Raw genomic sequence first — 24,201 nt, 5'->3', positions numbered from 1 at the left:
CTGATCTTTTCCACCTTATGATAATGTAAGAACAGAAACATGCAGGGATGAGTGGAATTTATGATTTGAAGCAATAAGTTGTCCCCAAGCCAACTTTAACATTCCTGGCTATGAAAACAAATCCTACTAAGCAGCAAACAGCACGACCTCATTTCTCTGAACAGCCTGGAAGCCATTTAAATCATTCATACAATAAGAATTTTGGACACATGTGAGTGCAGCTACAGTGTCATCATCAGATTGTGGCACAGACTGAATGCAGGTAAGAGAGCTTGCAACAATGGGCATTCTGCAGCAAAAGGATGATTGTTACTTAAAATAGCCACTAAGCAAAATGCATAGAGGGAAATGAGCTTATGAGGCACCATACATGTGAAATACCAGGCATATACACCTACTACAAGATAGGCAAAAACAAAGGCTATAATGCAAATAGGTCATGTGCATGCCGTATTGATTTTCAATAGGACTGTTAAGCACTGATTAAATCTCTCCCATTGAAAGCAGTGGGAGTGGGATTTAAAAACGTCCTTAGCTTTGACAGAATCATGCTCAGAATCTGCATTAAAAATAGTTTCAGGGTGCATAGCGACAGAACCTCCCTGGGCACTGCGCGTGAATGGCTAATGCCTCTTATGTCACAAGCTCATCTGATGATGACAACGACAATGATGATAATGATGTGGTGACAGTGACGATGATGATGATAATGATGATAAGAATAAGAAGAACCAAAAACATAAATTAAAGTTTGCATTAATAAATGTACAGGTGGTGCCTTAAAAAGGAAAGGTGGATGGCCTCTTGGAAGCATGAGGGAAATGGCAAGGCTGACCGCTGAGCCTGTGTTCAGTTTGCTGGTCTGTATGTCTGTCATTTATATTGTGAAGGCAAGAGGGAGCCAAGCTCACTGTGTAAGAGAAAAATCTATTGTGATTCCTGCTTCAATGTTACATCTGTATGCATCCTTAGAAAATTGAGGTTGAATAATGGTGGGTTACAGAAAGGATACGATACATCATGAAATACTTTTTTTTCCGGCAACACAATAATTTATTTGATTTAAAAAAAAAACACACAACACTACAGATATGACTTTTCTTTCCCAGTTATTTATTTATTTAGCTGCAATCGTTGTTAAGAGAAGTACAGCAAAGGTTCCAGGAAAAGAAATCTGTATGAAACACAGAGCAAGGGAACATATAAGCCATTACAGAAGATTGAATTAAAATGTACTTACCCAGGCCTCTCAAATATCATACATCTCCATTATGTAGGCTTTAGGCACCAAGCCAATGGTTCCATTCATTTCTCCTACCCACCAGCCAAACCTATTGTACTCCTAATTGAAAACAATATGCAATATTAACCTTTAGTCCGATATAAATGCAATAGAGTTTTGCATGCGACTCCTTAAGTTTCCTCCTTATATACAGTTACAAGAGCATGAATGGAAAATTAAAACATTAAGGAGTTTCGTTTGTATTTGTTTCTAAAGCACTTGAAGTGCAGTTAAGCAAAGCAGGAAATTACATTTTAAAAGACTAGCTATCTGTTACTATGTCTTGGGTGGGTGGGTGAGATTCTAACTACGTATGGATCCCTACAGCAAGCCAAATTTCACCTAATGAGCAAAAAAGGAACATGATTATATAATGACATGTTTTTGTTTAGAGAAATATACAGAGATATGCACAATGTTCTATTTGTGTTATTCATACAAATCCTGTTTAAGTGTGTTTAGTTGTTTTTGTGTGTTTTTAATGATATACAATTACTATGCTGTGGTTTGTCTAGGTTGTTTGATGTTATCCCTGTTACACTATTTTTGTTTTTATTTTTTACACTATAAGACATTATTATGTTCATCAGGAAAACTTTTATTCAGTAGCTTCACCTTGCTCCCCCAGAGTATTTTGTACCCTACAACAAGCATTCCTTAGTTCTTCTCCCTTCTTCCTACCAAGAACATATTAACAGCTGACATCTGAAAACTAATACTTTATAATAGGGGAGATGAATATCAGTGGGGACCCATTCAGTAATACAGCCTCAAGCTGTAAAAGACCTTGGTTAGTTAATGCCGTGTTGAGTTCACATATAAGAACGGTGCTCTCCACACAACCTCTGTCCCTTCTCAGAATCCGCTACTGCTTTATGCCAGAAATCATTATCATAGCTCTGAAATGCCTGGAAGATGACTAATGTATTTTGGTTTAGAAATTTGTTTAGGCTTAGCGAGATAAATCTGAAACAAAACAACTATATGATAGTTTAAGGAAATAATATTGTCCAAAAGCAATACCAAGTAAGAACACTGTGGAATCCAAATGTAATTTCCCCCCTCTGAGGTAAATATTCTTGAAAAAGATCAATCCTAGCAGCATCTCAATAACTTCCAATGGGGGAAATTGCACCCTTGTATATGGCACGGGAAATAGCAGAAAAATGGGAGACGTTGTTCAGAAACCAGACTGACAGTGTTTGCTTAACAAGCTAGGAAAGCAGAACACACAATGACCTGGTTCACATGATACACCAGGCTCATTGGGGACCACAAAAAGCAACGTTTTGAATGTGCAGCCCCAAGCAGGGGTTGTGATGTCTTGCAAAGCCAGCCACTGAGGGTTAAATAATCCTTGCATAGCCCTCGGTTTGTAGTAGAGTTGTGCAAGGGTTGTATAACCCTCCATGTCTAGGTTTGCACAAGATGGCAACCCCCGCTTGGGGTTGCATATTCAAAATGCCACCTGGCATGCATCATAGCTCACTGTGGGTTAAATAACCAACAGTGAACTGGCCATGTTGTGTAAATGGCCCAATGACTTAGATGGAGGAGAACTCCAACCTTCTGCTAGCAAGCCTCTGCTGTAGAAAGTATTATGCTTTTACCTGGAGCTAAGTGTTAATAGGAATCTGATGAGATTCTAGCATCAATGTGAGATGCAAATTTTACCTGTCCTTTTCTAGAGCTTTTAGGAGAATGGAAACTGCAAAGCACCAAAATTACTCCCATCCCTTTAAGGGCTTTCTTCAAATGATGTGATTCTCTCATGCCACATCTATTAGCCTCACAGCCTACACTCCCTCCCTCACTATCTTCATCTCCCATCTGTTCAGACAGTCCAAAATGTGCCTTTCTTCCTGAAGCATGCTACGCCATTTCCTTTTTCAAGGACTTCTAATTTGGCACCAATGTTCATCAGCCTGGAAGCAGCAGAAACTCTTGTACAGCTACACCCAAACACAAACAAGATGGCTGAATTTTTGTGATGGGTGCAATCTTAGTTAAAACACACACATACCCACACACACACACACATACCCACACACCATCTGACTTCTCCTGTAGGATATTAAAAACATGAGAGAGGCTGTAAAAGCCACGAGATATGCTAAACACAGTCATTTAGCTGAACACCTACAACAAGAAGCATGGCCAAGCTCTGCATTCAAAATCAGATGCCTACAGGGAACCGAGAGGAGCTCCAAGGAAGAAGTGCAATTCCCCCTGTCTCCCATTGCAGTGAATGATGCTGGTTCATCAGAGCATAGCGCAATTGGGCCACTTTGCCAGCCAGGAGGAGCATTATGCCTGCTGGAATTATTGTTCTGGGGCCAAAACCCTTAAAGGCAAGAGGCGCTTGCTGTCTCACCAGGGGTTCAGATGCTCCAGCTGTGTGTGTTTGTTTAATAAACACATGTTTTATCCCACATTAGCCTGCTTAAATACACAATCTATGTCTCCACAGATTTAAAGAGCAAGTAATCACTCATGATGCCAGCCCTCACCTGTGCTAGAGGAAGCTTGCCAAGAAAGCTTTCCAAAACGGGGAGAAAGAAAAGAAGCAGTAGAAGAAAAACACCCACCACCACTTTTTGAATGTCAGATGGAGAAAATGCTCTTAGATGAGACCGAGAGCAAACAATGTGAGGTTTGCGGAGAGCTGCTTTAGTTAAGTGATCATTAGAGGCTTTTATGACTAATGGCAGAGAATAAAAGCACTGTGCTAAATTACAGAGTGGAAATATTCCATGCTGACATTTTGCGAACTTGGAAGCCACACGCACTTCGGAAAAACTACTTCAGAAGCCTCCAATCAAATAAAACACACACACACACACACACACACACACACACACACACACACACACCTCCCCCCCCACCAAAACTCTCAATTTCTTGCTATTTAGGAATATACAGTTTAATGCACTTGTGTAAAGCGAAATGTTAAGATAAAGTGGATGATGATGTAACAGTCTAGGAAGATAATTTATGGATTGGCTGCAGACATTAGAATAGAGAGAAGGGCAAGTCGGCAACCCAGATGCTTTTACTTTATCATTACTGTTCTTGGTATGAGCCTCATGAGCAACATGAATCCCAGTGAAAGCATCTGTAGTATAAGCAAGGAGGAATGAAAACACAAACCTGCTTTATTGGGAATGGAATGCTTTAACCTTAGGTTACAGTTATCATGGTAGAGAAATTCCTTTTAACTAGTTAATGTATTTACAGTTCTTCCTTAAAATGCTTCTAACTTTCATATGCACACAAAAGCCAATTTGATCCTGCTCTTAGTGTGCTGTTATGGATACATTATTTACAGTGACAATAAAATGCAATTGATTGAGCCTACCTTGAGAATAATATGCTAGCTATTGTAGTGACACCATGTACAGAATAAATAAATAAAACTTAAGATTCACCTCTTAGGGAAATATAAACATTAGGGCAATGCCTATATTCTAGATCAATGTTGCCTAACCTGGTGCACTCCAGATGCGTTGGGCTACAACTCTGATAATTCCCAGCAAGCATGATGGCTGGGAACTATAGCACTGTAGTCCAATACATCTGGAGGGCACCAGGTTATGGAAAGCTGTTCTAGTTGCTTTAAAAAACCAAAAGCTCCCATTCATTTGCTTATATATTTAATTTGTTTAAAACATCAAATCAATTAAAGAAAGGGTTATAGTATCATACTACAGATATAAGATACAAATGTAACTATTTCTCACAATGAAATACTAAGTGACAAAATAATTTATACATGGGAACAGCTCTTTAAATGCAGCAAGTCATTTAAGAGATCGCAAAGATTACTTCTATCATTGGCATCTGCAGAAAATGCTCTTTTCAGAGTAGGGTCTCTAGAATGAAAAAGTCATGTCTCTGTTCTGCAGCTAACAAACAGACAGTGTATCAATCAACCAAGTATTTAATTTTAGTGGAAAATGGAAGCCTCAGGTGTTGGCTGCTATTTATATACCTTATTCAGGTATGACTAAGCCTACTATCTGGCACTTCCTTGTATATTTAGGTACACTGTGTATTCTTCCCGTCAGCTTTAGCTTTCGCAATTGACTCTACTTCAGAGAGTCTGATAAAATAATGAAGAGTCCTTTAATCTGCAGGAAACCATTCCAGTCAATTTATAAGAAATATTGCATTCCTTTGTAGGATGTGTAATTATTTTCTATTAATCATGCGCTATAAAGCTACATTATGTGGTTATTCTGTTATCACTAGAAAGAGGCCTGCAGTCAGCTCCTGACAATGTTAGGTAATTACTAACACAAAGCTTCTTTCTCCCTCTGTAGAAATGCTATCAAGATCCAGGAGCACTGTAATGCTTTATTGTATGAAAATAACACTCCAAAGAAATTAAAGAGCCACATAATGGATTGCTTAAAGGCAAACCTGGGTATCTTTGGGAGAAGTGAAGGGAGGGAAAGCAAGCAAATGCTTTCAAATTTGGGTGGTTGGATCCAGACTTAGTCATACTTATAGACCCACTGAAATCAAGGGAGCTTAAGTTAGTCATAACTAATTTAGTTACACCCCATTTATTTTGATAGGTCTGCTCTAAGTATGATTACATCCGGACTCAACTCTTTGGAAGTAAGAGTTTAAGAAACAACTGGCAGGAACCCAAATTTCATCTAGTCACCTTTCCAAGAAGGCTTTGTAATCTAGCAGGCCATTTTGATTGTGCAAGTACCTGGTTTATGCAAGAGGTTTTGGGTGCAGGCCTGTACACAGCTATGGCAGCTTAAATCCCAAACTTCATAATCTCATTAATAATAAGGTAGTCAGGGATGGGTTGAAAAGGCATGTGCTTCTGTAGTGTAACAGAAACTGAAGGCCAAATGGAAACCAAATTTCTAATTAAAGGTGAAGAAAAGTATATAGTTCATTTGGTTGAATATGGTAAACCTTTTAATCAACTTGTTAACAAAGAATGCAGACTTATTTGCTTTACCTTGAGGTTGGGAACCCAGTGTCCCTCCAGATGCTGTTGGACTCCAACTCCCATCAGCCGTAGCCAGGCTGGTCAAAGAGTCAAGGATGGCCGAAGTTAGACTCCAAAACATCCAGAGGGCCACAAGTTCTCCACCCCTGCTCAAAGTGGACAATGAAGACCCTGACACAGCAGATAAAATGAGTTGGGGCCCTTTGGAAGATTTGTTCCAGAAGCACTAGGCACTGTCATCTGCCTATGTAATAATAATGTTAGACAGATGTGAGGGTGTTTAGGTATTCATAAGGCAACTGAATAACAAACTGTGCGAGGTAACATTCGTATTACTGAATCATTATTGCTAAAGTTGTAGGCAGCTAAGTCAGTGCAAATGTACCCAGTTTGTATTTCAAGCTATCCCATGGTCAGAATTACATGGAATGATCTGTGTAGCCCTGGTGGGTGGTGGGGTGAGTGGGGAGATGACTTTTGGCCAAAGGATTGGACTAGATTGCCTTTTTGATCCTTTCATCTCATTGATTCTATGACTCAAACATCTGGTCACAAAACTGTAACACCAGAGAGTGAACCAACCCATCCATTTCCTACCCACCCTGCATTTGGAAAGCCCATACCAGAGAAAGAGCTGCAAGGCTTCTCCTTGATTTGTAAACTTCCCATATTACAGAGTGATCTTTCAAACAAGCAGTCTCCAACATGCATCTCTGATGGTACAGCCCTATAAGAGGACTGTATTCCATCAGTCACAACGGGTCAGACCCACACCAAGTTAGTCATGCTTTAGTCTCATTTGGTTTACTACTAAATTAGTCATGACTAACTTGTTCCGTTGATTTTAATGAAACGCCTCCTCCCATATGTACCTACCCGGACCTTAAGATCATCTACAGGGGCCCTTCTCCGTGAGCCCCTGCCAAAGGAAGTGAGGCAGGTGGCTACTAGGAGGAGGGCTTTCTCCGCTGTGGCACCCCGGTTGTGGAACGAGCTCCCCAGAGAGGTCTGCCTGGCGCCTACACTGTACTGCTTTCGTCGCCAGCTGAAGACCTTTTTATTCACTCAGTATTTTAACACTTAATTTTAACTTAAATTTAAATTTTACTGTTTTAACTCTGTATTTTAATCTTATAATCAACTTTGCTGTGTGGTTTTATCCTGGTTGCGCTTTTTATACTGCATTTCGTAATTGTGTTTTTAACCTGTTGGATGTTTTTTGTGGTTTTAATTTTTGTGAACCGCCCAGAGAGCTTCGGCTATTGGGCGGTATAAAAATGTAATAAATAAATAAATAAATAAAACTAAAGCACAACACGCTTGGGGCAGCCTCCCCCACCCTAATGCCCTCGTCATGTTTTGGATTACAACCACCAAATTTCCTGAACATTGGCCATGTTGGATGGGGTTGATGGGATTTGTAATCCAAATTATCTGGGGAGCATCAAATGATCTTGAAGAAGGCTGTACTAGGGAGTAAGCCCCCATTCAACACAATGGAACATCTGAGTAAATATACATACTATTGCACTGTTACTTAATCTGGCTCTAATCCACTGAATTTGAATTGGCTCTAAATGCTCAAGACTACATTCAGGTGATTTACAGCCATTATTTCATTCAACCTCACAACAGCCCATGAAAAGTAGATTACTGTTTTTAAAAACGTATGGGGAACAGAGAGATTGTAACACAAAACACTCCACAAATGCATGGAGCAGGAACATGAATCTGGGTCCGATAGAAACTCTACTCAATGACACACAGTGGCTCTGTGTTAGTTTGATTTGTGTAAAACTATTTAAATACAGACCCTGTTCAGGTGACACACTAAGCCATGGTGGTTAAGCATTTTGTATTAAACATTATGGCTTAGTGTGTCATGTGAACCATTCCTAACCCTGGTGGCCACATAGTAACCATTTGCTGAAAAAAGGTTAGCAGCCCAACTATGGCTTAGTGTGTTGTCTGAACACGTCCACTGAGTCACTCCAAACCTAATCTGCATTTGGTACATCAAACACATTAGTATAAACTGAAATTATCTTTTACAACAGTCTCCCCAACCTAGTGTCCTTCAGATACGTTGGACTACAACTCCCATCACCCAGTCAACACAGCCAATGGCTGGAGATGATCGGAGTTGTAGTCCAACACACCTAGATGGTACTGAGTTGGAGAAGATTGTTTTACAGTTATACTTTCATTGTTGTCTCTTTCTGTATCATGGGGATGTACAATTTCAAACTGGTAAGCAATTTAATACTACTTAAAACTGTGTGTGTTAGTAGTATCCCACTAGATAATTACTATGTCTTTATCCCAAAATTAGTTGATTAAATACAAAAGCTACAAACGTACTCCAAAGATAAGTGGACAACTGGCATTATGTCATCTATTCTGCAAGGGAAACCTGGTTTGACATACTGCCAGTTGTACATTTCTTTAATTTTTTGTTTTCTTGCTGGACAATTTTTTTGGTTAAGATTTGAGAAATGTATTTTCTTTTTCTCAAAGCTACTCTGATCATTATCATATATTTCTACTTAATAATCATAATAATACAATTCTGAACATATTTTATATGTATCAAAAGCTCCATAGGTGCTCAAGTAAAGAGTTACTTAATTTTTTGGAACAGCCTTGTATTGTACTGGCACATGCTGAATTAGAAACAGAAAATGAGCATAGTTACTCCCATACTCTCTGAGGTATGATACACATCATTCCAGAAAATGTTATCTATTGCTCTCAAAATACGAGAATCAAAGTCTGGTTGGCAGAATATATGGTCATAAGCCAATTGCCTGAATCTAGATTTCTGTGATAAGAAGAATGAAAGGACCTAATAATATACTCAGTACAGAGTCATAATAATTTGAATCCAGCATATGAAATTGTGCAATTTTACAATCTGAAATCATCACATCACAAGTTAATGCTCCCCATCCCCAGGAAGCCTCTAACCACAATGAAAATTAAAAGTTTACATACTGCAGAATAGCCATAATCCAGAAAAATAAGGAGCTCACAGTTAGTGAAACAACAGAACCTGGATTTTAAATTGGTTGCCTCTTGCACCCACATTTACTTTTTTAAAAAGCTTAACACTAATCATTGTTTTTGTTTTTTTGTTCTTAAAAATCCTAATTTCTAGAGTGCATAAGAACAACTAAAAATTATGGTATTTATCTGTAGGGTTTTTGTGCCCCCCGTTCTAATTTAACACTGTATTTAAAATTTAGCAAGAAGTAGGAAAAAAAATCCTTTATGTATCAGATTCCTCTGTAGCTATCTTTTAAAATATGGTTACTTTTTATTTTTTCAGAATCACTATTCCTGTCAAGTTAAATTTCTTGGTGCGCTACAAAATGTTGGTGTTTTATTACATGGGGAATCAACTGAAGACTATTCTTGCATAAAAGCCAGGATAAAACATACTAAAAGAATAAACTAGTAACACAGCAAGCAGGTATTCAGAAGAACAGTTTTTGGTGTGAGGCCTAGGAGCTGGAAATTTATGTGCAGTCCCTTTGTTCTTATTTATTATTGCTATTATCATTTTCCCCCTTTAAATGGCAGTCAAGGACTATAATCCCTGTAAATTTTCCATCTGCCAAAAATATAACAGAACATAAGAAACAGCAAAATATAATTGACGCTTCATGTACACGTCTCTAGGATTTGGAACACAAAAGGCAAGTTTGAAATGTCCAGTTGCTGCCAAGAAAATCTTTGTGTGTAGTATTACAGCACTAAACAGCATATGAAGCTCTGCAATACTGCAAACTACTTAATACATGTTTTGTGTCCAGTTCTATGCATGCAGTTGCCACCATCTGCAATGGGATATGGGCAGCTAGATTCCCAAATAGAGGCATACATTAAAGCTACTCAAATGTTGTAAATGATTATTGTAAAACCTGCCTAAACTTCTACTGGTTTTGTAAACAAAGTGCCATTCTATTCAATACTAAGAAGTGTTTTGGAGAAAGAATGAATCTGCTGATACGTGGGAAGAAAAATACATAAAACTGCTAGTATTGTTTTGTACAGAACCCCTCACAAAGATATTATTGACAGGAGCTCCAAGGATATGTTTTAGCTGCTTTCAATGTAACTTGCACTACTGTTATTTAAATTTGCCCCATTAAAATAATGTTTTGTGCCTGCACAAGTACTTTATCTTTTCTCTCATATTGCATGCTTCCTACAACATATAATACTTATGCTTAATTCCTTATCAACAGAATAAGATTTCCTCAGGATTAATGTCAATGGGGAGTTGATATATGATCAGAATGTAATAAGCAATAGCTAAGATCAAGCTGAAGTTGAATTTATGACACCATTTTGGGACAGCACATATTAGGTGTCTCTCAACACCTGCATCTCTCATTTTCAACCGCTAGATGGTGTAAAAAATGTGTTGGGTTAAAAAAAAAAAAAAAGCCCAAGAAACATCCAAGCGACATAAAGCTGAATCATTAATTTACAGAGTTAAAAATTATTTGTTCAAGTCCTCAAGTTTAGGAAGCTCTAGATTATATTTTACTTTGATTGTATTCTTAACAAACTCTTTGTCTGGCTAGAAACATTAAGACAGTCCTTGCTCAGAGAAGGTCCAGATAGATTATTTCCTGGCATTTTACTTTCCAGAGTCCCTAAACTCGGTTTTGACAGGAGACCTCATTTTGCAGAAAAAATTGCAACAGTCTAACTGAAAATGGGTTGAATTTCAACTAAATTTCTTGGCAGGTTTGGAGAAAAAATTATTCCCGAGCAGAAAATGTCCATACATCTGTCCTAGATACAACAGACCAAAATCTAAAGCCAAGGACCAAAATGCACATAAAGCAAAGTAACATGTAGGATGGAGGTCAAGGGAAAGATTAACTTTACCTCATGCTTTCAGTTGTGGGTCAAATGAGCCATAAATCTGATCATTAAAAAGCCAGATGTAATACGGGTATACCGTATAGGAGTAGTTAAAGAATTTTAGGAGCTTAATACATTATAGGAAATTGGATTAGCTCTTAGCTTACACAGTTAAGTGAAAAGAATAGTAATACAGTCTATTGTGTTACAAAATAACAGTATATTGAATATAATAGGACTTAGCTCCAACTAAATATGCATGGGATTGCACTCTATGGCTATAGACCCAGAAGTTGTCTGCCGTGTTTAGTAATGCAAGAATGGTGGGGGAATGCTGGGTCTGGACCTAGGAGTCTGGGTTCCAATTCCTGCTGTGCCGGGGACACATTAGGGTAGGTCCAGTTCTCCATCTGGAAAATGGGAAAGGGAATGACCTACCTCATAGGAGTGTTATGAGGAGAGGCAAGCTAAAGATTAGGAATACAGTGATATTAGGAATCATGATTTATGTATTTGTTAAATTTATAATGAAACAGAAGAAGTACATAGACAAATTAGCAAAATGACTTGTATGATTGTTTCTAGCTGTGATTAAATTGATTTAATGATACTTTGCACCTTGCTGATGAGAAAAGGCATGGGACAGGAGTACTCCATGACAACATTTGCCTGCCAGTTCTACCAGTGATGGGAATGAATAAGTAAATGCTCAGAGTGCTGTCAGGCTTCCAGTTTGTGGGAGTGGTTCAAGGACAGGGTTGCCCTCTAGTTTTTCTATGACAAGAACTGAACAGGTTCTGCAAAGGGTATACACAATCATGGCGGGGGGGGGGGGGAAATGGCACCTTGTGGAAGCACCCTAAGTGAGGCTAACAGCACAATCCTATGTGTATCTACTCCAGAGTTAGTCCTTCTGAGTTCAGTGGGGATTACATCCAGATAAAGGTGTCGTTCATTGAAAAATAAAGGGATTTTACAATGGGGGATGCTGGGAGTTGTAGGTGTTTCTTCTGTTTGTGCCACTGATGTGGTAAACATGGAGGTTTAAGTCTGACACTTGATTGAATTGCTGTGGTGCAGAATTCTGCCTTCTTCAAGAAATGAAGAAAAATGCAGTAGTTAACAGAAAAGAAATAAGAAAGTGGTGTGGTCAATTTAATGTGTCAGAACACCAACATAGACATGCACCTAAGTCTGTCTGTCTGTCTCTCTCTCTCTCTGGCTGCTCTTGAGGCTGAACTGTGATATGAAAGCTATTCAGAAAATTCAAAAACCCGCATATACAAGTGCCAAGGAAGAGGAAGTAAAACAAACACAACGCACACACACTATTCAGTAGTTGACAAGGCTAAATTTTACATGCGGTAAGTGCATTGTCTCTGAGGGAAGTTCCTTAGCGGCGGGTAGCCAAGATTTCAAGCAGAGATAAACATACTTTAAAGACAATTCCTGTTGCACAATAACACTTCAAATGTGATTACATTCAATTGACAAAATAATTAATGTGCAAGGAACTTCTGATTGAATACGAAAGATGTAAAGGAAATGCCAATTTCCCCACACCCTCAAAGGCTGCATGCTTTTTTGCTTTCCTGTGTTTTTCTTTAATTCAACTATCCTCCCCCCTGCCCACCCTGCAATACCTATCTATTCTCTGTAGGATACAATACCTTGCTGAGAACGTAGATAATGTCACCACGTTTGAATGTCAGCTCATCAGGAACATCTCCAGTACAGTCCCACAAACCTTGATAGAAATTAACATAATCGGGTTTTTTATTGCCTGGGGAAGAAAAAGGTGCATACATTAGATTTGTCAGCATATGTGATTGGGGGCTTTGTTATCAAGGTTACAAATACGTTGCCACAGAAAGAAAGATCTGGTGAAGATAATTTTCCAACTTAAAAAAAACAACAACCTAGGGAGTCCAGCCCTGCTCATCAATTCCTCATGTAAGCACTCCAGAAGAGATGAAAAACAAATTCCATTTCTTCTAGGCTCCAAACATGCTTTTTCAAAGAACATGTAGCTACAAGCTCTCAAAATGCAGTACAGAGTTGTGCATCATAGCTTTGCTACTTGATTTCAAGCAAGCAGCGTGCATTTTCACCTCCCATCCAAAAGAAGGGGGGATAAAATTGCAGCTGACATTAAGAAAACCTGTGACTACACGACAAGAAAGAAAGAAAGAAAGAAAGAAAGAAAGAAAGAAAGAAAGCACTTCTGTCTTGAAAAAAAAAAATCAAACTTTTTTGTTTCCCCCCATCACTTTTTGAGAGCGAAAGCTGAAAGATTGTCATAACTGTAGAGGTAGCCTTGCTGAAGCTGTATTTTTAAAAAAATGCCAGCACCAGCTTAGGACATTAGGTTCTAGCTAAATATGCAACACACACCGTAGCCATAAACTCATCTTTCTAAGAACATAAGCACAACGAATGTGTTACATTCAAACTGCCATACAGACCATTAACTGATTGATTATTTTAGCACTGTTTGCTCTGTAATGCCACCATAACAGAGTAATAAATGCTTTGTCATATGCTTACCATACAGAGAAGCGTTTACTGGAGCACAGAGCTCAACACAGCTGAAATACATTGGAAGCTTCTGTGCCCATGGCAAACTACTTTCCATGTTCAGTTCTGCAAGAAGTGAATTGGCTGACTTAACCCAGAAAGAATGCAAGTGAACCTCATGAAACGAACAGCTACATTATGTTTACACGAACCAGACTAGATGCAAATGTACTCATCATCCTCTGCATCTTTTAATTCAGAGATAAAAATGCCCAAACTGATTGGCTTAAGAGAGAACACTTTCATTTTCTTATAAAAGAGACAAATGGCCATACTGCTTATCTACAAAACATGCCAGCAATGTTTTCATGTTAAGAACACCAAATCATTTTCTGTGCCTTTCTGCATAATATCATATAGTTAAAATGCATTACATCTGCAAAGTCCTGACCAAGTGCAAAGGTGGGGATACAGTATTTTAGGAAATAATACAGTCTTCTAATTGTAAGGATTATCTGCATTGAGCCCCTCAAAACCTTTAAATTTCACTGCTTTCGAAAGTAGTACGATGCTAGATAAACTCCACATACTACATTCACTGCAGTTCATGGAAAGTCATAGGCAGATATTTCACTAACCTGCATTCAACCCAAGGCAAAACTTACATTTTCACAGCATGCCTTAAAGGCTTCATGCTTTCTAAAAAGAAATGGATTAATTTCTATTGTTTAACACTAGAGGGCACTCAGGATGGGATTGTGCATGCACAGTTTAAGTTGGCAACATCTTCCTTTGGCAAGCAATTTGCTCATCCCATGTTAAATATCCATATCATATACATGAGTTCATATTTCATTAGGATATATAAACAGGTGATAAAAGTAGGAAAAATCTGCTTCGTTGGATCCAGTCTCTATCCCACCCACCACTCACATGCCATAGCTATGATAAAACAGGGACTTAAAAAGAAAGTAACAGCTTAATAATGCTCAGATTTATTATCTTACATTTATTCACTGCAGTGTTTTAGAGTCTCTGCGATATGCCCTCTGTCCCCCCCCCAAAAATATATGGGGAAGGGCTGTAGTGCAGGTTTTGCATGCAAAAGGTCGCAGGTTCAATCCCTGGCAACCCTGGGTAGAGCTGAGAAAAACTCTGCCCCAAATCCTGGAGAGCTGCTGCCAGTCCCCATAGACAGGAGTGACCTAGATGGACTAATAATGCACCTTCCTATGTTCTAGAAGCAATTAGGGATCTTTCTGACTTGCAGGTGAGCTTATGGAGGCAGGGAAATAAAGGACAGAAACACAACTGAGATAGTGGTAGAAAGCTGTGAAGGGAACAGGACAATATAACAAGCTAAAGCAGAAACAGAGAGTGCACAGGTGGAGAGGGCGAAAGGGGACTGTGCATGAACACCTATGACTTCCAAGAAAAGAAGAAATTACTTGGCAGGCCTACCCACTCGAATTTTAAGGTGTCTGGCTGTTATTTTAACAATGTATTAGTTTTATATGTTTTAAATCAGTTTTATGTATTTTATAGTATTTTTGTATTTGATATTGTTCCCCGAATCGATCCAGAAATATGGGTCCCTGAAGCTCTAAAGAGACCTTCCACCCTCTTCCTAGACCTGGAGATACTGTACATACAGAATACTGTCCATCATTCGAGATTAGAGACTGTGTGCCTGAAACAAAGAGAAGGACTTTCCCAATGACCATCAGCTCTTGAATGTCAAATAAGACCTGCTAGCAAATAATAGTGTAACTTCAAACTTCTTCAAAGAGTGGAATTATTGTTTATCCATGCAGCATTTATCCTTCTGTGGTCTTGTTTGGCAACCACAAGGAGCAGGGCCTTTCCACTATTTGGGAATTCTCTCACCTCTGACACGGGCACTGGTGGATCCATTCTAGCCTTCAGGATATGTGGAGACTACCCTGTTTCATCAGGCCCCAGGGGATTAAGGTTTTTAGAGGCTGCATTCTGTATAGTCACAATGGGTTTCAAAGAAATGTTTTCAAAATGATTTTCTATGGAGTTTTATATATAGCCATCTTGGCGAACCAGAACTGGATGGAAAGGCAAGGGAGAAAAGTAAGTAAAAATAATGTGCTTAGAGTAACTCCAATCAATGTTAATGGGAAGTAGAGAGAAGCATCATGTGCATAGGTGGCCCCATATACAATAATATATAATGCACTTTCAGTGTGTCACTTATGTGTAGAACTAAATAGTCAGATCTATATTGACATGGGCAGATACTTTATATTATGGTTCATACAGAAGAGTTTGGTCAAAGTTCTCCAAAGCCACTGTAACAGGGTTAAGATGGTTCACCATTTTTTTTCCGATAAAATGTACATTTTTTCTGGGAATTGTTGATAGGGTGTAGCTTGTAACATGTCATACTGATACAGGTTGAAGAATTATGAGAAATGGATGGATAGCAGAACTGACTTGACTTAGAAAAGGAGGGACTTAGCTCATTCTTTTTAAAGAAAAAAAATCTGTAAATCAAGCTGATTCGTTCCTAGTTTATTTTAATGTGATTTCAAATCAACATGACTTACTCCAAAGAAAGATTGCGGTCTAAATAGTATTTCTCTGGCTTGTGACTATTCCATCTTCTTTTAATCAACGTTAAACTGCATAAGATAAAGGAGGGATCCTTTGTTTTGGGGACACAACTGCCATGGCTTTGACATCTGGGAGAAAAACCATGAGCGATTCCTCCTACAAAGAATTTCTAAGCCATGTGTTGTTACCACAACAGAAGCAGGGACTGTGGGACACAGCAGTCTTCCATATTGATATCCAACATGTTTTGCTATGCTCTCAAAGCCAACCTAGATGTGGTACAAGACATCAAAAAACAGGATCTCCTGCATATATTTTTTTTAAAAGAAAGTATTAAAAGCATCTGCAGCCCCCATCCCCCACCCCCATCCTTGGGCTGTAGTGTTAGAGGAGGGGTTTACCTGTTTTAACCCTCATTAATTTCCTCAACTGAAAAGATAACCATATGATCCCGGTACGTTTTGCACTGTTGGGAAAAAGCCAGCTTTGGGAACCATTTTAAATTGGGGAAATGGTGCACGCGAAAGTGCTAATCCCTGTGCTCCAGCACTGCAACTCCTATTAAACAAAACAAACCTTGCAGGAAATGCTGTTCAAGGATCTCCAGAGTCATTCAAGTTTGGCTTCAGACTTGGAGAAAGAAAGACAGGCAGAGCAGTGTCTGTGTGTGAGATTCTTTTCTGGCATCAGGAATCTTTCCACTGTTTCTTTCCCAAATTCTGCGGTATGAGCCAAGAGCAATTGATGGAAAATGCTGGGTTTGCATAATTGACAAGGGATCTGCATAATATGCAAAGAAGGCTGCATACATTTGGAGAACCCTAAAAGGGCACCATACCATACAAGTCACTTACCTGAAATCAAAGCACAGGTATCAATGTAAGCCCAGCTCCATCAATCTAATGATATGTACATATTAACTGCTGCTTTATAATTCTGTTTTTTTTTTACAATTTCATATTTGTACAATCTTATAGAAGGTATGATTGTTGTAAACACTTTAATATGATTTTGTACACAACACATTTAAAGCTACTAATGAAGTGGTTTATTTTTAACAATGTCATCTACCCTCATAGCTAACTTTACTGGGGTAAATACCATAAGAATTGTACTATTAAGAATGTAAAAGCTGCTGTCCACAACCTGAATTGTATCAGAGTCATAGCTTGGCAAATGTGGAGACAAAATGTGTCAAAAACCACCTTGGGAGAACTCTACTCTGAGAGGGGAACTAAAAATAATTTAAATAAAAAGGCCTCTGTGTGTGTGTGTGTGTGTGTGTGTGTGCGCGCGCGCGCACGTGCGTGTGTGTGTGTGTGTGAGAGAGAGAGAGAGAGAGAGAGGTAATAGCTGTGTGGCTGTTTGAATTACAGTCTTAATAACTTTAACAAGTTTGACATCTTATGTGTACATTTAATAGAAGTATTGAATTCAATGACATTTACTCCCAGGTTGGTCTGTATAGGATTGTAGTCTCAGATTCTTGAATACGAAAAGAAGGTATGTGAAGAAAGAAAGAGCCTTTTACATCAATACATATCCAAAACACATCTGTCCATGAGGAAAGTGCAATATGGGTAAGGAATAACTTGTGCTAAGTCTAAAACATATGCTGCTTAGTTGCTCAAGTCATCCAGGTCTGCAAATTGAAGTCTCTGTGTATATTATTGTTGGGAGGGGGACGAAGACGTTTAATGTGAAAAACATCTTACATTCTTAAGTAAGGTTAGAAGAAGTTCATGTCATGTGATCCCTAGTAAGGCAGAAATACTCTTTGTCAACTCCCTACTCTACATAACAAACAAACTTCTAGCATTACACATTTAACTATCCTGAGAAGATCAGAGGTCACTGCCATGCTAAAGTGTTAAAGCCATTGCTTGGAATGAATTTCACGTCAGGGGATAATTATTATGGTGCTTTATTTCAAGGATATTGTATGAAGCGTACTTAAATTTATAGGTCAGCTCATAAAAATTTAAGACCATGCTAACGAAGAAAAACGTTCATATTTTACGACAGGGACAGGTCACTTTTTCAACACTGAGTATGCTAGAAACATGAGCTAGGTTGTATATTATTTATATGCAATAGCCATAATTTGCATAGGATTTGCATGAATTCCAGACCACAGCTGCTGGGAGAAATGGCCACTCTGGATCCGTTGTGCAATTTCTGATGTGGGTATAAACATTTTAAGGATGTTTGAAAGTTGAAAATGGCAATCACTTAAAAAAGATTCAAGTTCCCACTCTTTACAGGCTTAGCATTGAAGAAAGTAATGCTCCTGTTTATACAGGAATTATTTCCTGGGAGGAAGGGCTAACGTGTTTGGAACTATTTAGTTTGCAGGAGGAGAAAGTTATGATAGAAGTTTATAAAATGATGTGTGGTGTGGAAAAGCGGACAGAGACAACTTTTTCTCCTCTTCCCATAACAGAAGAACATGGGGTGGGGGGTGATAGGCACAAAAAGATTCACGGGAGACAACAGAAAAGGAGTCATTTCAGACAATTCAGGACTGGATCAGATAATGACAAGGCCTGGAAGGCTCCTTCTGCCACACATTTCTTCCCTCAGACAGCTGACTTTAAGGCAGTTAGATTTGTGTGAGGAACCTCTGTTTCAGAAGCAGTTTGCAACTGAATACAACACATAGTGGTTGCCTTCTCAGTGGTTGCCCCCCAACTGTGGAATGATCTTCCCGATGAGGCTCGCCTGGCGCCAACGTTATCTTTTCGGCGCCAGGTCAAGACTTTTCTCTTCTCCCAGGCATTTTAACAGCATTTAACAACGTTAAGTTTGTTTTCAATGGACCCCAGAATTGTTGTTTTTAAATGGATACTGTTGTTTTTATACTGTTTTTATGTTTTTTTAATTTTTGTATACTTTTAATGTTTACTATTTTTAATTGTTGTAAACCGCCCAGAGAGCTTCGGCTGTGGGGTGGTATATAAATGTAATAAATAAATTAATAAATAAATAAATAGTACTCCTGAGATTCTTGGAGCCATCTGCCCGGCAAAAGCCAAAAGCAGGATACTAGACTAGAAATTTCAGTTCAGTTCATTAAATGTCAGAACTAGCCCTGCTCGCTACTCCCAAAGAAAATACATTTTTTTCAGGCAAAGCTCACATATTCCCGAGCTTGTGATCACGTTCAAAAAATGAATTTGTGAGAAAATTGTACACTTTTAAAATATGCATTTAGGGGAAAAAAGTAAACATTTTCACGTGTTAGTCAATGGGGGGGGAATACATTTGTGTGCACACTTAAAAAAAAAGTGCACCAAGACGTACACTCTTCCCATTCAAACAATAAATCTCACATTTGGGAATAGGAATGAGGCAAGCTTTGAGGTGGATCTTGGAGAACCTTGCCTAGTTCAAGCTGCACTGACCTTCCCATTCCACATAGGGAGTAATTGCCATGAATTACCATGCAATTAGGCTGCAAGTGGCTTTTAGTTATAGTTTTCCAAAGACTCTGGTGTGCACTTTATAATTGATATATTTAAAATTTTAAGGCCACCTTTAAGGGTAAAACCCTTGAAATGGGGCTGGCTGTTATCATAGTACTTTGGGCACATATTCAATATAGTCACTAAAAAGCTTCAGTGACTCTGTCGCCAAGTTTACACTGAGAAATGTTATTCAATGCTTGTTTTGTGGAAGTCCACTCTTGAGGACAACATCTGATGACTCAAATCTTTGCTTCCTCTGCAGCGAACGCAAACCCAAACTGTCTACAACAACCTGTTCATATAGTTTCCTGTGACAGGCCGGAAATCAGGCCTGTTTCCTCTCCACACGCTTTAAGAGGAAGGGCATCCCAAAGACATTTCCTGAACACACTCCTCATCCACCCTCTCTCTGACAGCAGTGGAAGAATGATGTGGAGTGAGTATGACGGGAAAGATAACCCAAGGTTCATTCCTTTGTAGGGCATGGTTACAACAGGGCACCGCTTGTTCAGCTAGTTCTGGGGTGTAAAGGGATGTCCCAATAAGGAACAAGTGCTGGCTGTCCAAGTCAAAAACGTAGCCAGAGTGCATCAAGAAATTAAGTTTCTAAAGTAGATGTTAATATGCTTTTTAAGATGAGCAAGAAAAACTGTTCTCATCCAAGGGTTTTGTGTCTGCATTCAGTTCCTCCCACCCCCTTCAAAACCCAGTGTTAATTAGCACAAGGGCAAATTGCCAACACAAAACCGAGGCAGACGCTTCTTCACCGCACGTCTTGGGCACGGCTGTCCTTTTCTGATTTTTATGCTGCCGCCACCTTTGCTTCTGCTTTCATCGGACGCTGGCATTTCTTAGCCCAGTTCATTTGCTTTCTGGGGTATAATCATATGCAATGAAGATATGCATGGCCAACATTTAAACAGGCTGCAGATCAATTAGTGGTCTTAAGTTTATCTGATTTTTATCAAAGAAGACAGAGCTGCGGGTCGATCGTCAGAGCCTGTGTCAAGATGACCTTTTCAGAGACGTCTACATTGCTGGTCCCCTGGGAAACTTGTTGTCCCCTGTTAGTCTCTGAATGACAGAAGTCTGTTCTGCTCAAGCACAAAGTATACACAGATGTCTATATTACATTCTTATAGGTTTGACAGCAACTGCATGTTGTATCTATAAACTGTCCTTTAGCAGTGACACTTCCTCAATGATGATAAGCTAATTTATGCAGCTAAATCTCCTTTGTGAAGAAATGAAAGCTAATTGAGTCATTACAAAGTAATTCAGGAAGGAATACCTTGTATAAATTGGCTTACTTTATAAATCCTTCTCAAGCGATTTTCATGCATCCTAAATGGCGCTATTCAGTGTGCTCCCTCCCCAGTCCCTTTTGCTCCCATAACAAATCAGTTAAACTTCCTGGAACTTCAGACCTTTTCTTTGTGCTAGGGGGAAGGCAGACACTGAAAAGACATTGGGCCAGTTCAGACGACACGCTACCATGGTTGGGCTGCTAACCCTTTTACAGCAAATGGTTAGTGAGCGTGTTTAAACCATGGTTACGTAGCCGCCATGCTTAGGAATGCTTCACACAACATGCTAAGTCATGGTACATACAACACGCTAAGCCATAATGTTTAGCTCAAAATGCTTAACCACCGTGGCTTAGCGTGTCATGTGAACAGGGTCAATGCAAAGCAATGGAGACACAATACAGGCAAAGCATACAACGTACCTGAAACATTGCTAACAATCTCCTGGCTCTGTTTCCTTGGTTCTTCACTCTTTGCTGGCATGATGGGTGCTGGTGTTGCTTCTTCTTCTGCAGATACAAGTGATATGTTCAACAAACATGTTAGTCTGTAACAATTATAGCCCACAGCACTCTAGAAAAAAGAGGTTTACGTGGCGTAAATTTTGCCTCCCAGAGAGGCCAAGTGCCCAGCACCGTCAGCAGTTTGAAATAGTGTTGAAAACTTAGGATGTCCCCCTTAAAAACAAACACCTACATTTTGAACTAGAAATATACCTAGTGTTTTTAGACTCATCTAAGTTCTCCAAAGGAAAGAAAAAGTAACTGACAGTGCAATCCTATGCACATCTACTGGGAGTGACTTCCTGGTTAGTGCGTATAGGATTCTAGCCTGTCACTGTGGAGTTTCCAATTGGTCTTTTTAGTTCCAATTCTCGCATTAGGTTTTAATGTACTTAAGTTGTTTAACAAGGTGACTTTCCCCACATTATTATTCCCAAGGCCACCATTTCACTTTAAATTCACCCTCACCTGAATAGCACACCAAGGGAGTGCTGGCCCAAAATATTCTGTTGCCTGGTGTGGAGCCCAAATAGTGCCCCTGTTGGATCCTACTGTTTCTACTGGGAAGCTTCTAAAAACTGCTTGCTCTTGAGGAGTTTTTCCAACAGCCCCTGCTCCCCTGCCAGGACCAACACTTCTTAAACGTCTTGCTACACCATTCAGGCACCAATTCGTGACTTCATCTACCCATGATAGTGCCTGAAGAAGTCACTTCACTCTGCTCCATGGGAGGACCAGCCCTGCGTCAAGGTGATACTCTTGAAACTTAAGAGTTCTCCCTGTTGTTGTTATCACCATATTTATATTAAAAATGTTCACCACATAAAGATTACACAGTGAAGTCAATGTGAGCTAACATTTGCACATAAAAATATAAATCCTGAAAGGCTTGACAGGTACTAAAAACACAGCAGTTCAAAATTTTTTACTCCTTTTTGCATTATTAAGACCCAATTCATACATTACCAGTGCAATTTGGCTGCTAAATTGTGGCAATACCAGAGTCTACTCCGATAATATCCAAATTGGCAGAAGCACAGGGGTGTTCAGACCACTAGAAAGTTCCCTCCGGAAACTGATAGCAGCAGTAGCATAGGAAACCCCATGAACCACTATCCTTAACAAAACCCACTGGTGATTTCATTTATATATTGCTGGAGTCACAGGGAAGTGCAACTGCAGCTTCCGAATTCTCTTCAAAGGCAGCCCACATAGAGAGCATTGTAGCACTCAATCCTTGAAGTCACCATTACCTAGTAACTATGGATTATCATTTCCTACGTTCCTTCTATCAACTACATTTTGGATAAGCCAGATAGATAGATAAATAGATCGATCGATCGATCGATCGATAGATAGATAGATAGATAGATGCCATTCTTGGGTAAACCTCAGGCTGGGTTTCCTGGAGTGACACTGACTCCAATAGTACACATAGACCATGTACAAAATGCTTTAGGTGCAAGAATACATCACTCCAAAGCACTCCATCTAATTCAAATCTCAAGGAGGACTCAGCTATGATCACAACATTAGGCCCAAATGCAGTTTGTTAAACTTCATTCCCCAAATCACAGTGACCAGGTATCATCATCATCATCATCATCATCATCATCATCATCATCATCATTTATAAAGTGCCATAACTGTTCATGGCACTGTACAGAGAGCAAAACAATAAAACAATGCCCTGCTCAAATGACTCACAATCCAGAAATGTCAACATAATTTCTAAATAAAACTTTAAAAGGTAAAAATTTAAATTGGAAAAAAGGGGGAGAGTAAAGGTAGCACCCAATTTTCAAGGAGAAATACCAAAAGCTTTAAAAAACAGAAAAGTTTTCAAATCAGTCTTAAAAACTGAGATTTGAGGAGCAGTCTACAGATGCTCTGGCAGGCAGTTCCAGGAATATGGAGCAGCTAGAGAGAATGGATGAATTTGAGCGAGAGAACAGAAAAACCTCGGGCGGGTCAGAAGCATAGTATGCGAGGAGTGAAGATCAAAGGTATAAAAAGAGTTAAGAGCAGAAAGATAAGAAGGGATGTTTCAAGGTGGAGAACATTACTCCTGGATTGACTGAGGATGAAAACTGGAATTGGAATGGCATATTGATAACTCCTTATTCCAAATCGATGAGCAGAGGTTTAATAGCAATGACATTACACATGTGCTTAGGCATGTTCCATGCTTGTGAAGTGTTCCCTACAATGTAGAGGACGACTTCAAACTTCCTGTCCCACAATGGCCCTGTTAGAGGCCTGTTACATGATGCTTTTCAAAAATCATAGACAGGCTGTAGCAATTGCACCTTTGAAATAAAGGATTCATTGCACCCTGAGAACCTGTTTCTCCTTTTTTTCTGTCCTCACAATTAGCAACTAGAGGACGGTGGCTGAAACACAATGGATGGCCTGAAGCCAACATAAAAGAAAGCTGACATGGATAAATCTGTTGTGTAACAGTATTGGGAAGGGTAATACATGATATTCTCCTTTTAAATTTCATTTAACAGCTAGTAGCTTGTGTGAGCATCAGTTGGGGGCAATATGTTGAATTTGGCTGCGGGAAACCCAACTTGTCAACTCCATGGGGTGATCCAAGGCAGGTGTACTGCCTCACAGCCTACCAGATAAGTTTTTTGTACAAATATAGTGACATCACTTCATACACAGGGCAGTGCTGTGGAAA

At 39.2% G+C, this 24,201-nt stretch overlaps 1 protein-coding gene across 1 annotated transcript in view; it reads right to left on the bottom strand.

Annotated features, from left to right (window-relative positions):
- The window catches only part of SKAP2 (src kinase associated phosphoprotein 2), a 128,835-nt gene that overhangs the window by 3,421 nt on the left and 101,213 nt on the right, over positions 1-24,201 (bottom strand). The window contains exons 10-12 of the mRNA XM_063128905.1: positions 21,432-21,518; positions 12,806-12,918; positions 1,241-1,342 (exon numbers count right to left, since the gene is read on the bottom strand). Coding sequence (XP_062984975.1) covers positions 1,250-1,342; positions 12,806-12,918; positions 21,432-21,518 — 293 coding nt within the window. The 3' untranslated portion in view covers positions 1,241-1,249. The remainder of the gene's footprint in view (positions 1-1,240; positions 1,343-12,805; positions 12,919-21,431; positions 21,519-24,201) is intronic.

Source organism: Elgaria multicarinata, chromosome 1 (assembly GCF_023053635.1).
Source record: "Elgaria multicarinata webbii isolate HBS135686 ecotype San Diego chromosome 1, rElgMul1.1.pri, whole genome shotgun sequence".
Lineage (NCBI taxonomy): Eukaryota > Metazoa > Chordata > Lepidosauria > Squamata > Anguidae > Elgaria > Elgaria multicarinata.
This window is presented reverse-complemented; position numbering and strand designations above follow the sequence as displayed.